The sequence below is a fragment of the Sinocyclocheilus grahami genome, unplaced genomic scaffold (genome assembly GCF_001515645.1).
Source record: "Sinocyclocheilus grahami isolate Dianchi unplaced genomic scaffold, SAMN03320097.WGS_v1.1 scaffold667.1, whole genome shotgun sequence".
In the NCBI taxonomy this organism is placed as follows: Eukaryota; Metazoa; Chordata; class Actinopteri; order Cypriniformes; family Cyprinidae; genus Sinocyclocheilus; species Sinocyclocheilus grahami.
Genome location: NW_015505846.1, coordinates 600,792 through 618,144, shown reverse-complemented (window position 1 = coordinate 618,144; position 17,353 = coordinate 600,792). Strand labels below are relative to the sequence as shown.

At 38.3% G+C, this 17,353-nt stretch overlaps 1 protein-coding gene across 2 annotated transcripts in view; it reads right to left on the bottom strand.

Annotated features, from left to right (window-relative positions):
• The window catches only part of LOC107558951 (vasohibin-2), a 32,423-nt gene that overhangs the window by 10,952 nt on the left and 4,118 nt on the right, over positions 1-17,353 (bottom strand). For both annotated transcript variants that reach the window (XM_016242665.1, XM_016242666.1), the window contains 4 exons: positions 14,703-14,791; positions 13,294-13,350; positions 12,932-13,006; positions 6,018-6,399 (listed from right to left, as the gene is read on the bottom strand). In XM_016242665.1, coding sequence (XP_016098151.1) covers positions 6,018-6,399; positions 12,932-13,006; positions 13,294-13,350; positions 14,703-14,791 — 603 coding nt within the window. The remainder of the gene's footprint in view (positions 1-6,017; positions 6,400-12,931; positions 13,007-13,293; positions 13,351-14,702; positions 14,792-17,353) is intronic.

The window sequence follows — 17,353 nt, the reverse complement described above, 5'->3', positions numbered from 1 at the left end:
CATGGGCCACTCGATCCACAACGTTGACATCAGCAAACTGCTCACCCACACGACGCCATACACGCTGTCTGCCATCTGCCCTGTACAGTGAAAACTGGGATTCATCCGTGAAGAGAACACCTCTCCAAAGTGCCAGACGCCATCGAATGTGAGCATTTGCCCACTCAAGTCGGTTATGATGACGAACTGCAGTCAGGTGGAAACCCCGCTGAGGACGACGAGCATGCAGATGAGCTTCCCTGAGACGGTTTCTTACAGTTTGTGCAGAAATTCTTTGGTTATGCAAACCGATTGTTGCAGCAGCTGTCCGGGTGGCTGGTCTCAGACGATCTTGGAGGTGAAGATGCTGGATGTGGAGGTCCTGGGCTGGTGTGGTTACACGTGGTCTGCGGTTGTGAGGCCGGTTGGATGTACTGCCAAATTCTCTGAAACGCCTTTGGAGACGGCTTATGGTAGAGAAATGAACATTCAATTCACGGGCAACAGCTCTGGTGGACATTCCTGCAGTCAGCATGCCAATTGCACGCTCCCTCAAAACTTGCGACATCTGTGGCATTGTGCTGTGTGATAAAACTGCACATTTTAGAGTGGCCTTTTATTGTGGCCAGCCTAAGGCACACCTGTGCAATAATCATGCGGTCTAATCAGCATCTTGATATGCCACACATGTGAGGTGGATGGATTATCTCGGCAAAGGAGAAGTGCTCACTAACACAGATTTGTGAAATAGGAAAAATAGGCCTTTTGTGTACATAGAAAAAGTCTTAGAACTTTGAGTTCAGCTCATGAAAAATGATGGCAAAAACAAGTGTTGCATTTATAATTTTGTTCAGTGTATGTTAAAATCAGAGTTTTAAAATCAATACGTGATCGAACCGGGAGCCAATGAAGTTGCTGGAGCACTGGGGTAATGTGATGGCGTGAGGATGTATAAGTCAAAACCCGCGCAGCTGAGTTTTGAATATATTGTAGTCTCTTAACAGAACTTGCTGGTAAACCCCCAAAGAGAGAATTGCAATAATTGAGCCATGATGTGCTAAGGGCATAAATAAGCCTCTCCGCATCAGGCCAAGAAAGAATGGGTCTAATGCGAGCAATGTTACGAAGATGGAAAAAAGCAACTTTAGTTATGTTTTTGAAGTGAGAATTAAAAGTCAACTGTGCATCAAAAATCACACCCAAAATACACACCTGAGCAGAAGCAGATTTTTGGGTATTATCAACTGAAAGTTTAAAATTACAAAATTTAGTAATATTAGATGGAGTGCCAATTAATACAATTTCCGTTTTAGAACAATTTAGTTTTAAAAAGTTGTGTTTCATCCATGCCTTAAATTTCAGCAAACAGGCAGAAAGAGTTCAAAAGGAAGAAGTGGAATCAGGCTGAGTGCTAATATAAATCTGGGTATCGTCCGCATAACAATGATAGCCCAGGCCATACTTCTGAATAATCTGCCCAAGAGGCAGCATGCAAATACTAAATAAAACAGGTCCCAAAACTGACCCCTATGGGACCCCCTGACACAAAGTCACAGTCTGAGATCTATTAGTACCCAGGTAAACAAACTGAGAACTGTATTTTGCAGACTTTATATTTGTTTTTTACCCAAGTAATATTGAATAACTGAAGACAGTTTTACTGGGAAAGAAAAACATTTTGCTCCTTCAATTTAGTTGTTAAAAAGTAAATATTTCTTCTAGGATTTCATGACTTCTTTCCTCTTATAATAATGCTTTATAATTAAAAATATTGTATTGAAATAATAATTTCAGCATCTGGTGTGTCATAGAGCTTACAAATGTAGACAACTAAGATTAAATGGGTCACTTTCAAAAGTTTGTTCTTATTAAAGTTACTTTAATAAGAATCTCTTCTATCTCTTGATTTCATTAGTTATTTCTGCAGTTAATAATAATTATGCACAATTAAATGTGCAAATTTTTCTCTTTCACTCTATGCTTTGGGCTAGAAGTAGTACGATCTTGACATATAGTGGCAGATGTTTGTTATACACTGAACAAAATTATTTTTGCAACACTTTTGTTTTTGCCCCCATTTTTCATGAGGTGAACTCAAAGATCTAAGACTTTTTCTATGTACACAGAAGGCCTATTTCTCTCAAATATTGTCTGTCTAAATCTGTGTTAGTGAGCACTTCTCCTTTGCTGAGATAATCCATCCACCTCACAGGTGTGGCATATCAAGATGCTGATTAGACAGCATGATTATTGCACAGGTGTGCCTTAGGCTGGCCACAATAAAAGGCCACTCTAAAATGTGCAGTTTTACTGTATTGGGGGGTCCGAAAACCAGTCAGTATCTGGTGTGACCACCATTTGCCTCATGCAGTGCAACACATCTCCTTCGCATAGAGTTGATCAGGTTGTTGATTGTGGCCTGTGGAATGTTGGTCCACTCCTCTTCAATGGCTGTGCGAAGTTGCTGGATATTGGCAGGAACTGGAACACGCTGTCGTATACGCCGATCCAGAGCATCCCAAACATGCTCAATGGGTGACATGTCCGGTGAGTATGCTGGCCATGCAAGAACTGGGATGTTTTCAGCTTCCAGGAATTGTGTACAGATCCTTGCAACATGGGGCCGTGCATTATCATGCTGCAACATGAGGTGATGGTCATGAATGAATGGCACAACAATGGGCCTCAGGATCTCGTCACTGTATCTCTGTGCATTCAAAATGCCATCAATAAAATGCACCTATGTTCATTGTCCATAACATACGCCTGCCCATACCATAACCCCACTGCCACCATGGGCCACTCGATCCACAACGTTGACATCAGCACACCGCTCACCCACACAACGCCATACACGCTGTCTGCCATCTGCCCTGTACAGTGAAAACTGGGATTCATCCGTGAAGAGAACACCTCTCCAAAGTGCCAGATGCCATCGAATGTGAGCATTTGCCCACTCAAGTCGGTTATGATGACGAACTGCAGTCAGGTGGAAACCCCGCTGAGGACGACGAGCATGCAGATGAGCTTCCCTGAGACGGTTTCTTACAGTTTGTGCAGAAATTCTTTGGTTATGCAAACCGATTGTTGCAGCAGCTGTCCGGGTGGCTGGTCTCAGACGATCTTGGAGGTGAAGATGCTGGATGTGGAGGTCCTGGGCTGGTGTGGTTACACGTGGTCTGCGGTTGTGAGGCCGGTTGGATGTACTGCCAAATTCTCTGAAACGCCTTTGGAGACGGCTTATGGTAGAGAAATGAACATTCAATTCACGGGCAACAGCTCTGGTGGACATTCCTGCAGTCAGCATGCCAATTGCACGCTCCCTCAAAACTTGCGACATCTGTGGCATTGTGCTGTGTGATAAAACTGCACATTTTAGAGTGGCCTTTTATTGTGGCCAGCCTAAGGCACACCTGTGCAATAATCATGCGGTCTAATCAGCATCTTGATATGCCACACATGTGAGGTGGATGGATTATCTCGGCAAAGGAGAAGTGCTCACTAACACAGATTTGTGAAATAGGAAAAATAGGCCTTTTGTGTACATAGAAAAAGTCTTAGAACTTTGAGTTCAGCTCATGAAAAATGATGGCAAAAACAAGTGTTGCATTTATAATTTTGTTCAGTGTATGTTAAAATCAGAGTTTTAAAATCAATACGTGATCGAACCGGGAGCCAATGAAGTTGCTGGAGCACTGGGGTAATGTGATGGCGTGAGGATGTATAAGTCAAAACCCGCGCAGCTGAGTTTTGAATATATTGTAGTCTCTTAACAGAACTTGCTGGTAAACCCCCAAAGAGAGAATTGTAATAATCGAGCCATCATGTGATGAAGGTATGAATAAGCCTCTCAGCATCAGGCCTAGAAAGAAAGGGTCTAATGCGAGCAATGTTACGAAGATGGAAAAAAGCAACTTTAGTTATGTTTTTGAAGTGAGAATTAAAAGTCAACTGTGCATCAAAAATCACACCCAAAATACACACCTGAGCAGAAGCAGATTTTTGGGTATTATCAACTGAAAGTTTAAAATTACAAAATTTAGTAATATTAGATGGAGTGCCAATTAATACAATTTCCGTTTTAGAACAATTTAGTTTTAAAAAGTTGTGTTTCATCCATGCCTTAAATTTCAGCAAACAGGCAGAAAGAGTTCAAAAGGAAGAAGTGGAATCAGGCTGAGTGCTAATATAAATCTGGGTATCGTCCGCATAACAATGATAGCCCAGGCCATACTTCTGAATAATCTGCCCAAGAGGCAGCATGCAAATACTAAATAGAACAGGTCCCAAAACTGACCCGAGGGACACCCTGACACAAAGGCGCAGTCTAAGATCTATTAGTACCCAGGTAAACAAACTGAGAACATTCTGAAAGATAAGATTTAAACCAGTTCAACACAGTTCCAGATAGACCATTATGTAGTAGTATTAACTTCATTATGCTACTAGACAACAGATTTCCCAAACTCTCAATCGCTCGTGTTTTCCCCAAATGAGCTGCACAAGTGATGAGAGGCAACTTGACATTGAGATGTCATTAAAAGTTGATTTTTAAAATTCATTATGAATGACTCTGTCAGCTCCATGCTGATGATGCCAGATGCTGGGTGTTCAGTACATTAAGAAACTCCTTCAAGGTAGACTGCAATATTAAATTTAGATTTTATTTCTGCAAACTCATTACTCATATAATTGTAATGTCCTTTACTCAAAGATTACTAGTTTAGTAATTGGTTAGTCAAAAAGGCTTGGTTCCAGAAAATGCACATATATTATACATATATATTCCTGTCACATGCTCTGAAATGTTCATATAGCCTAAACATAAAAGACAAGTTGCAAAAACATTTAGGTTTTGAAGAGCGAGTCCCAAATTCCTTAGCATCCATAAAAATACACCTACATTCCACTCACACATCTAGAGTGAAATTTCCACTCTCTGGAATTACATTCTCTTTATATAAATAAATATAAATAACATATTTATAAAAATATTAATAATATATTTTAGTTTTGGCATTTTGATTACAAAGTTAAAAAAAAATTAAAAATTAAAAGAAAAAAGTCAAAAATGAAGCATGCATGGATGAATCGTTCACAATAAGATCACAAATGCAATGTTTTGAAGAGTGAGCCCCAAATTCCTCAACATCCATAAAAAGACACCTACATTACTTTTAAACATCCAGAGCAGTCTCCACTGTCTGCTCATGTGGTTCATGGAAACTATGTCACAGCTGACTGCGGTCATCCATACAAGTCAAGACTGCATGTGAGAAACTGGGAGCACATGACCTACTTTTTACTGTCTAGATGATAAACATGTCCCATGTTACAGTCATACAGATGATGTCAAGCTGTTATGCTGGTCTAGCTCTTCATAAACGGCCAAGGACAAATAAAGATTCTCCTGAACCTGGTTCAGTCATAATTTAACCAGGGAAAAACATTCCAAGTGTTTACTTTAAAATAACAAGAGTATAAAAAGTGTGATCCTTGTAATGTGGCTCCGCCTCCCACAGGACCTTATTTAGTTCATACTGACCTACCTTAGTTTTTGAGAGGGACATTAAATCTCTGTTCCAAAAACCTAAGATGTCATTTTGGCAAAATTATAAGGCAACAAAAATATAAATATAAAATATTTATAATTTACCAATAATATATTTATAAACGATATCAATAATATAGTAATGGTATTGATGATAATTTTATTTAATCAAAAATTAATTAGGTTTAAAAAAATTAATTAGGTTTGCTCACAATAAGATAAATAACGCAAATGCAATAACGCATTTAGAAAACAGCCGTTAAGCATAAAACATTTCTCATTACTGGAAATAAAATAAATATTAACTGAAATAATATATATATATAATATATACACATACACACACACATACTTATTTAGTCCTAAAATGACTAAATAAATATAAATAAACTAAAATTAAAATTTTATTCAAAAATATTAACAAAAATACCATATTATATCAATGATACTAAATATAACACTGTATCTTAAAAGGCTATGGACTCACCTTCATCCTCATGTCACGGCCATGCTTCTCCAGCTCTTTGCGCATGTCTTCACGGCCCTGCTTGCAGGCGTTGATCACCAAATAGTTCCACTCAATAGGCTGGAAAACGTGCGGATTGTGGGGCACGTACAGGCCAATTTTGATCTTCTTCATGGTGTGCTGGTAGCGGCGGTACGAGTCCTCAAAGTCGAACACCAACTCGCTGAGCGTACGGAAGCTCAGAGATCTGTCCATAAGGTCAGCACGTCGACTCATACCCAGGGTGCCATATCGGCCGTTACAGTAAACGCCCAGCACCACGTGATGGAAGTGGTGGCCGGAGAACTGGGTCTTAAAGCTGATGGGGAACCGTTCCACGGAGGTCAGACCATTGGTTAGGTAGCTGGCAACACAGGGTCAAGGATTTCGCTAACGTTCATTTGTGATGGGTTGGGTGAAATCAGTCAAAAAATTTTCAAGTCAAAAAATAGCAGCGGCTCGTTAATGAAGTGATAATTAAATGGCAAACTGATTTTTATCAGTGTTAAAATTCAGGAGGATACCAAAGTGTTTCATGAAAAATACCAAATCCTCCCCAAGGTTTTTAACTTGGTGTGTACTATTGATTTTTCCAAATCCAATCAGAGCTTTCAGTAAGTTAGTTTTGCTTACTTCCTGAAAATCGATCCGCTAATGTCTTACTTTAGGTCAATAAGAAGCTGCCCTTAACAACCAGTTTTTCAATTCAGACTCTATTCAGATATATGACAGTTAACATTTGTGAGTATATTCTCAGAACCGACAGCTTTTAGTCAGCTGACTTAAAAGTGACAGTGATAAGCGATGCGTTTTACGCAAAGTTGAACATTGTTCAACTCTCTGTGATGAGAAATAACGCCCAGCGCTCGGCATGCTCCTGGCGTTTTAAAAAACGCGGCCCTCCCATTGAAAACAATTGAAAAAAAATATATGCTAGCCTTAGGAAAAAACGCTTTGGTGGACACGCGGCCTTAGACTTAGAAGCTGCATAGCAACACATTAGCAACCATCCATAACACTCTAGCAATGTGGCAACAATGTCTGCATGTGCAAGAACCAATAAAAACACCCAAGCAATGACCAAGCAACTACACAATGTCAAAAAATGTAGTTCAAAAATATGGACAACCCAAACACTAATAACATTAATATAAAAAGCTGAACATCTCAAGTCGAACAAAAACCTTCTCTTTCCATGATGTTGCAGGGGAGTGATTGTATCAGCTTACAACATGGCGCCGCGGATGGCCGACTCGGTGGGGAGCTCTCCAGTGGTTTTAATGTTTTTTGCTATATTCCCACAATCAGTTTCACCAGGGACGAATTGCTGAACATTCAGCAGTACACACCACCCAATATTTCACGGTGTATTGTCACTGTAATCTCTTTGTGCTGTGGAAGCTTCTATCACCAAAACAAATTCCTCGTATGTGTAAACATACCTGGCAATAAAGTTATTTTTTATTCTGATTCTGAATTTGGTCAGCAGACACTCAGCTAGACTGGCCTTCCCCTTGGGCTTTACCTTGTCTCTGCTTGATCTCTCCTGTGGTCTTATGTTAGTGATCTGTGCTCACTGCGGCATGGCAACACATGATGCGGCAGTTGCTGCCACGAGGAGTCACCAGGCTGTAAGTGTATCAGCAGGGTTCACACCAGGACCCATCTGCAACTATGGACAAAAAAAATGACTACTTTTTGATCTTAAAGGAATCATATGACGTTGCTAAAAAAATAACATTATTTGGTGTATTTGGTGTGATGAAATGTGTTTGTTAAAGTAAAAAAAACCACATTATTTTCCACATACTGTACATTATTGTTTCTCCTCTCTGCTCCGCCTTTCTGAAACGCATCAATTTTTACAAAGCTCATCGTTCTGAAAAGCGAGGTGTGCTCTTATTGGCCAGCTATCTAGTGCATTGTGATTGGCCGAATTTCTCAAGCGTGTGACGGAAATGTTACGCCCCTTACCATACTGTGATGCCATGTCCCGGCTCAACGAGACAAAACCAATAAAACCCATTATAAACAAGGCATTTGTTGCATCCAGTGGGGACATAATTACTGATTATAATTACTTATACTTTTTACGCGTTGCATTGCATCTCACCGCGTAAACATAAAACCATGTCTGCATTTGTGATCGGAGAAACGACAAACAACAAGCGCTGCTCTACACTGCTCAAAACTCGTGTTTGAATCGTCAGTGGCAAATCCTTTAAATATGAAAATGTACTTCCAGGCTGTGAGTCAGCATTATTTGTCAGCATCATAGACTGTATAGGGTCAGAATGCGCGCCGAAGGGGAAGCAGGGGAACTGAATTCACCGAAACTCCGGCATTGTAGGCTACTCTCCCAGGAAACAATCGTCCTCCGTAAAATGTGTTGCACACATCTGAATATTTGGTTTGAACTGTTCTGGAACAGTGTTGTAAATACAACTTAACCACTGATTTCTAGTCGTGTCCTCTTTTGGAAGGACAATCAAAGTAGTTTTGCTTTCACAACGAAACACACAGCGTCTCCACGACATGGCGGCAGCAACAATACTACAGCGAGAATCAAAGTTACGCCTTCTTTCTTTGCGTGAACATTTGGGCGGTGGTATGCAAATCTTCCCACACAGTGACGTAGACATGTGGGGGCGTGTTTAAAGGAGGCGTTTTAGGAGGGCATGGACTTTTATCAAGAATATCTCTTTGGGTTTGAGACTTCAGGGATCTTATCTACTCACGAACAGCTTGTAACACGCCAAAGAGAAAGGAAAACTTGAAATCGCATCATATAACCCCTTTAATGCCATCAATCACATCTGTAAACTTAGTTGTATTTCTTTTAGGGTATCCATGATTTTTATTTACGAAGTACAGTACAACCAAAACAAAAAGAGATTAGCATGACAACTGTTCTCCTTTCTGATGCTAATTTTGAATTCATGTTGCCTTGAGGTTGCTAAAATGAGGAAATTATGCTTTATTTTTTGCAACCACCCTTTAAATGAATCATTATCATCACACTTGTCAGTAAACAGTGTGCCTGTGCCTTTTTGCTGTTGGGTATCGCTCAAGCTGCTAAGTCAGCCAAGAGCACATACCACAGATCTGTTGAGCCATGTGTGTCCAACAACACAACGCAACGTACTGGAATGGCTTCACTGCTTTGCCATCTGCCTTTCAAAAGACAATCACTAGCACAATATGCTGGTATTCAATAACACAAGCATTCTCATCTATAAATCAAAAACTCCAGTGGTCCACAAACAGTTAGGCTGTTCCTCAGTTGGGATGTAACGATACACCAGTTGTCACAAATCGTCACATTCAAATCGGTTGAGATGTTAAATGAATCGCGATACATTTGGGAGTGGGATTTCATATGAATGTATCTCTGAGGGGAACTGACTGTCTTTAGGAAAGTTTAGATGGAATGTTCTTTTCATCTTGCCTCTGTATTATACATAGTATAGTAGTGTTCATAAGTGTAGTGCTGCTTTATTTACAGTGGTAACCAAGGAAACGCTGAATCGCTGCTGTTCCATAAGCGCCACCTGTTGTCAGATAGTGAAATTGTGCTCTCATTCAGCCCGTCTACTGTTTTTGTTTTGTGCAGATGTTTTATGTAGTATAGTTTCACAAAGCTAAAGTCAGAACATAAAAAACTGCTCATGCTGCATTTATGCAGCATCTTTGTTTGGATCGTGATTAATACAGCGGTTGCCTTTCATTTTAATTGGAAAGAGCACAAGCAAAGCCTTAGTTTGTTCATATGAAAAGATTTCTTTTATTTGTATTTATTTATTTGATTTGTTTGTTTTAAAATTTCAATGTAGTTTTGTTATTCGACATTTCAATTTGACAAAGAAATCTGCAGCATTTTGTCCAAGCAATAATAAAAGATTTGGCTCACGAACAGTAGGCTGCAAATAGGTTAATAGTAATTGAGGCCTTGGTATCATCAGCAGCAACATTGTTACTGGTTGGTGAAAATCTTTACATTTTGTTAAGTAAAGCAAACATTTTTTACAGAAGAATTTTTTACACTGGTGAATCATACGTAATAAGACAAAACAGTGAGAAAGCAAAGTTACATTTAGATTTTTTTCAAAAGGAGAATTGTTAACTCAAGCCCATTATTCTTTTGTAGCATTTTGAACACAAAACTTGTTGTTATTCAAAGTCAATGCAGGTTCATTCAGTATGGTTTTGTTTGTCTGCAGCTCTTTTGAGTTTCCTTCTCTCTCTCTGTGTACACAAATACACACACCCACAAAACCCCCCAGCAGTGTTGTAATGAGAAGACACCAGAGGATCACATTACCCATCAGCAGGGCCATGTGATCCTCTCAGCAGCAGTGCCGTGAACTTCAACATTCTTATCTGCAATGCACGCATACCCAAACCTGTGGGGATTACTTCTGCTATAGGTTCCAAAACACAGTGTTTTTGTATGAAAAATAAGTGAAGACCAAACACTTCTCCTTGGGTTGTCCTTGTAATATAACAATTAAAAATGCTGACATTGCAGATTTAAAAAGTTTAAAAGAATATGGCCTAAACTAGTTTTACATCCCATTTTTTGGGGTAAATCCATCGTGGACCCCTACAGTTGAAAAAATTATTATCAGGATATCTTCTTTTTGATGTTCAGAACCAACTGAAATGTTTTTTTAAGTTGTCAAATGGTTTCTGCGCTACTATTAACAACAAATGGAATTGCACTAGGTATAGCCCCGCCCCCAAGCTCACACAATTGGTTATGTTCTGATTGGGTAAAGGCAAGTTCACACCAAGAACTACAAAGATAACAATAATGATAATCATTAATAATGATAGTTCTGTTTATTATAAGCACGCGCTGCAGTTTTGTCATCTGCCACTCTAAACGCTCAAACTCTTTAAAGCAGAATGGATTCTGATTGCCTGTCGATGTTTTTATCATTCATTAGCTGAAAAAAAAATGTTTTGGAAGTGATTCCAACAATATTGTTCTTAAGCACCATTTCGTTATACTTGTGGTGTGAATTCTGCTATTCTTTTACATTTAAACAGATTTTTAAAGGGGTCATAACATTTAATCATTTAATCAAGCTCTACTGTAGAAATGGCTCATTTGGATATTGTGGGTGGATATTGTGGGATTTGTGACGTTATAAGGGCAAATACATTTGCATATGACTAAAAATGGATCATTTCACACAGAGAGTCAGAATGAGGGTTTAAAATGATTGTTTTTCCATTTATATATTTGTCTAGTAAGAACTTTTTATGTGCAGCAACCTTAAATTTACAACAACAATAGCCTCAGTGTTCTCTGATACTCTACTCATTGTTATGATGTTTGAGTCCTCTGGGACTGAAGGAAAAACCCTTGAGAGCGCTATAGATTAAAAGACGGGTTTTGTACACAAAGATACAAATCTCAAAGTGACGTAAACTGGAACCCTTCATCCTCCCGCTCTCCACTACAAATCTGCATGAAGCGAAAGCATCTATTTGCAACTAATGACCCATGAGGGCTTAACTCAAAGTGAAGTCCTCACTGCAGCTCTCGTGAAACAAACCGCAATCTGCAAAGCAGATCTCCACAACATTTCTCTGCTGCACTTGGCATTTGCACGGACAAAGATGACATTCACCTTGTGTTAACCCTTGGCCTGGATCTGATGAGCTAACTGACACTAATAGTTCCTGAAAGAACTCACCCTCCCAGTGGCACTGAATGGCACAGCTGCATCGACTGCATGGACAGGAAGCTGCGCCTCCCTTCAGGAGAATCTACTACGACTCCTAGTTTCCTAGCAACAACTGAGCCTAAAAGCTACGGGCTGAGTTGAAGGGGTGGGGGATCATGAGGGAAGACAGTGATTTGAAGCACATTGCCTTTGATAGATCTCTGCTTAGTCTTCCATCCCAAATTCAGCAATTGAGAAATCAACAATAAAAATAAAAGGGAGAAATGGAGCTTTCCCATGACAAATTAACTGTGCTCCACGTTCCCGATAGAGATAATTACTTTTATAAGAACTGATTTATACATTAGGGACTGAAGGATGTTCAAGACTAAAACAAAAAAGCACTAGATTTCTACATTTTCAGAAGAAAGTACCCACATCTATCTATTTTCTAATGCTTGTTATTGACTTTATTGTAAACTATTTATCCATGCATGTTTCATTGATTTCAATTGAGAGAATGCATTCAATCAATCATTATTTATGTACACAATTATAGCATTTTTTTTAACAATTACTCGTAATATTTCTATTTCTATTTAATTTATTAAATATATAAGTTATAATAGATAAGTTTAATTTTGGTCGTTAAACATATGACAGTTTGTCATATGTGACCCTGGACCACAAAACCAGTCAAAAGGATAATTTTTTTTAAATTGAGATACAGATTCTGAAAGCCGAATAAATAAGCTTTCCATTGATGTATGTTTTGTTAGGATAGGACAATATTTGGGCGAGATACAACTTTTTGAAAATCTGGAATCTGAGTGTGCAAGAAAAATCGAAATATTGAGAAAATCGCCTTTAAAGTTGTCCAAATTAAGTTCTTAGCAATGAATATTACTAATCAAAAATTAGGTTTTGATATATTTATGGTAGGAAATTTACAAAATATCTTCATGGAACATTATCTTTACTTAATGTCCTAATGAGTTTTAGCTTAAAAGAAAAATCGATAATTTTGACCAATACAATGTATTTTTGGCTATTGCTACAAATATACTCCAGCAACTTAAGACTGGTTGTGTGGTCCAGGGTCACATACAATATTTATATTTAATTTTATTTCTGCTTTTTTTATTATTAATAAAACCGTTTTTAATAGTTTTAGTATTTGTTAACAATAACAACACTGTTGTCAGTAAAGCTAAAGGATACATTCCAAGGATAACTGCTTCAAGACATTTGATGGGAAGTGATTCTCGTATCATCTCTCTGGCGGTCTCCATCAACCTGGAAAGAGATAAGATTGATGCAATACAGGGTCAGTGACTTCTTTTCAATCTAAAATGAACCTAAAACTTGTTTTCATGTCTGGTTATAAGCTCTATATTTTGTAAAAAAAGGCATGTTGGCACTATTTTAAATTAATATCACACCTGCTTTTTAAAAGAGATTGTCCACCAAGAGCACAAAATAAGTGTAAAACAAGAAGGAACAGGAAAAGGAAAAGACTAAAAACAGGAAAGACGGGGTAGACAGACAGGATGATGAAATGCCTCAGTGATGGCATCACTTACCCACTCAGAGGTCTGGTTTTCTTAATCTCAAAGAACTGCGTTCCCGTATGGTTGTATCTGTCAGCAGTTAAGGAGCTACGTGAAGTTTGTACGGCTCATTTAGGAATCCTCGTTTTCCTGTTTTTTCATTGTGACTCGTGCGTATCAAAATGCACAGCTGCGAACAATATCCTGTTGAACCCTACATACTCATTACCCTTCACAGACATTGCTGTATTTGTGGGAGGAAATTCAGATGCTGATATATTAATCACACACAATGATGGATATAAATAGCCACAGCAGCTGAAGTCATCTAACCATCAAGTAGCATAGACAAGGCAATATCCAACGTAAAGGAATAGGTCAGCCAAAAATGAAAATTTGCTTAAAATGTACTCACCCTTAGGCCATCCTAGATGTAGATGAGTTTGTTTCTTCATCAAACAGATTTGGAAAAAATTCTGAATTACATCACTAGTTCACCAATGGATCCTCTGTAGTGAATGGGTGCCGTCAGAATGAGAGTTCAAACTTCTGGAAAAAAGAAACACAATAATCCGCAAGCAATCCACATTACTCCAGTCCATCTGTTAACATCTTGTGAAATAAACAGCTGCGTTCATAAACCATAATAATGCTTCCACTAGTGAAAAAGTCCATCCCCTGTTGTCCTCTCGCATCAAAAACAACAAAATCTGTTTTTGTTTGTTATGGTGTTTTTGCTTCCGATTCAGACAAGACAACTTTTTGACTGGAGAAAACAATATTATGGATAGATGACTCGTATATTAGCAGCAATGATTTGAATTTAAAATGTCTTGATGGATTGTTTCATGCAAACACACAACATTTCACTTTACAAGGCTGTAATTGATGGACTGGAGTCGTGTGGATTACTTGTGGATTATTGTGATGTTTTAATCAAGTGTCGAACTCTCATTCTGACGGCACCCATTCACTGCAGATCATCCACTGGTGAGCAAGTAATGCAAATTTTAATCTAAAATTTCTCAGATCTGTTCAGATGAAGAAACAAACTCATCTACACCTTGGATAGCCTGAGGGTGTATGAACTTCCAGCAAATGTTCATTTTGAGTGAACTATTCCTTTAATCTATATCAAAGCCACCCATTTTCACTGGCAGCCTTTAAAGCATGAGGAAGAAAACTGTAAAAATCAGACAACCAGAAGTATGCAGACCCATGCTAATATGTCTCTACATTAAAGTGACTGACACTCCAACCAAAAAGGCACTTTGAGTAACTCAAGTTGACTGACTAAATAAATACACCGAGTGAAAAAGCATAACTGACACTCCAAAGAAATGAGTGCCCATGAATCCATAATGCATCCAGAAGAAGCAGAGGTTTAGAATACATCAGTTAAACTTTTCCAGAGCAAACGGTTTGTGGAGGGTAAAGGATACTGCAAGTTTCTCATGTAGTTCTGGACAGCATGGAGCCAATCAGGCACAGACATCGATGGCTTAAAGTTTGGAACCGATGGCACGAAGTGCTGTGAAAACAGAGAGAGAATTAGCAAACTATATCCTTAAACTTTTATTCAGCATTAAATTGATCAAAATTAACAGACATTTATTGTTACAAAGGATTCCTATCTCAAATAAATGCTGCTCTTTTGAACATTCTATTCATCAAAGAATCCTGTATATCAGTATATTAGAAAGATCATGTGACACTAAAGACTGGAGTAAATTCAGGTTTGCCCAATATTTGTTTGTGCATATATTTTTATTCTAGTGTCACGTTATTGATGTGACATACTTCTAGTTAACATTTATTTGCTGGGTTTCAACTGGATTTGTTGCTATATTAAAAAACATCAAGTTGAGCAAGCGTCATCTTGAATTATGCAGAGTCATAATTCTCCAGTGTTAAAATCTGCCTTGGCAAAAGCTAAATTGATGTGTGTAATAATGCGTGATACTTCAGTATGACATTACAAGATGTTACAGATATAAAGAAGTACATAGCTGCAGGCATATACTGTGATCATGCAGCATTTAATTTCTGTTCATGTCTCAGTGTTTTGTCCATATACTGAAAGTCAATGAAGTCTAGTGTGGTTTCGGACACCACTGACTTTCATTGTATATGGACAAGAACAGTCGAAACTAAAATATATTCCTTCATTTTCTGCAGTAAAAAGACAGTAAAACATTTCTGGAGCTTTAACTGAAAAATTAGTGTTTACTATTGTCATTTTGCATTATTGACACTATTTTCCTAATTAATGCTGTTCAGTTGCTTTGACACAATCTGTATTGTTAAAAGCGCTATATAAATAAAGGTGACTTGACTTGACTTGGAGCGATTTTAGGGCAAGTAAATGATGACAATTTTCATTTTAGGCAGACCTATACTTTTAAATCTTAAATGAAATGTAGTATTAAGAAAGGGAGGTTCGAGGTTGTCACTTGTTTTTATCCTCCTGAAGTTGGCAACCTAGTCACAAGGTAACTTTTGTAACCACAAGGAGATTCTCAATGGCATGAAAAGTCCTTATCATCTATAGAAACAGTGCTTCATTGATCATTTGAAACCCCTACAATGACACTTCTAACCGCGAAGAGAATTAGCAATGAATAAAGGTCATCCTCTTGCACACAAGCCTCCATTCATTAGAAGAAAAGAAGCAATTAATGAAAGATAGAAAAAAATCTCTTTATTACAACACATTAACAGCATTAGACCAAAGCTTGACACATAAATGCAGGCAGGATTTACCATTGGTTTTTATTTTCAATAAGGGCACCGTGAGTGTTGGAGACATGCAAGAGCTACTGGGTCACAGGAGGAAATGAGAAAGGGAATCATCTACTACTGTTTCCTCTTTATCTCTATCTGCCCAGTGCAAGAGAACAGAAGAGACTGTGGAAAGGCAGGGTAATGGGGACCTTTGGTTGAGATGTCAAGGAGTGGCCCAAAAACAATTTGATAAAGGCCCAACTGTCAAAACAACAGGAATTATGCAGATTATCCCTAATAACACTCTAGCAAATGGATTGCATCCAAAAACCAAGGGATTGGCTACATTTCACATGCATACACTACCATTTAAATGGGATTATTGGTAGGTCTTGGTAGGCGAAATGATTTCATGTTTTTGAAAGAAGCTTCATATGCTCACCAAGAATGCAACTGATTGATAAAAATTACAGCAAAAACTGTAACACTCTGAAATATTATTACAATTTAAAATAACTGTTTTAATATCTTTTAGAATGTAATATATTCCTGTGATAGCAAAGCTTGATTTTCAGCAGCAATTACTCCAGCATTCAGTGTCACACATAGTCCTTCATAAATCATTCTCATATGCTGATTTGGTGCTCAAGAAACATTTCATATTAATATCAATGTTGAAAACAGCTGTGCTGCATGCTTAATAATTCTGTGGAAGATGGGATTCATTTTTACCAAGACAAAACAACAGAAATGATGTGGATTATCTGTAATAGCACACTAGCAAATGGATTGGATCAAAAAACAAACCCAAAAGATGATTTTAGGAATGCATCTGTGCTATAAATTAGAATTAATACTCTATTTAGTTTTTGAATATTGTTAAACTGCACAACCATGGACACCGCTGTACTGGTAGCCTATGTGGTTTGTTTACATAATAACTGCAGTGTCCTTGGATCCAAGGTCCTGGAGACTCTGATTCTCCATCAATGTGATCATTCACAGGTTCACAGTGAGTTCTTTCCCATGGACTGTCACTCTGTGGCTCTAACATGTCTGGCTAGTGTCACAGCCGTTCGCGTGACTCCTAATCTGGTTGATCTGATGGAGTCACTCAACGCACCTGTTCAACACTTGCTGGTGGGGAATGTCCCTTAATAAATCACTTCAACATCTAGGGATCTGACTCAACACTTTCGACAAATCAGACGCCTTTGTTCTGCACGCATCAGCACATATGAGCATGCTGGAATGCACAATAGTGTTAACTAAAACAAAAGAGCCAGAATAAACACACAGCTTGACCCTGTGAATGCTGTCCGTCTGAGCACTGAGGATTACGTAGTCTGCGATTAAGATTCACTTTATT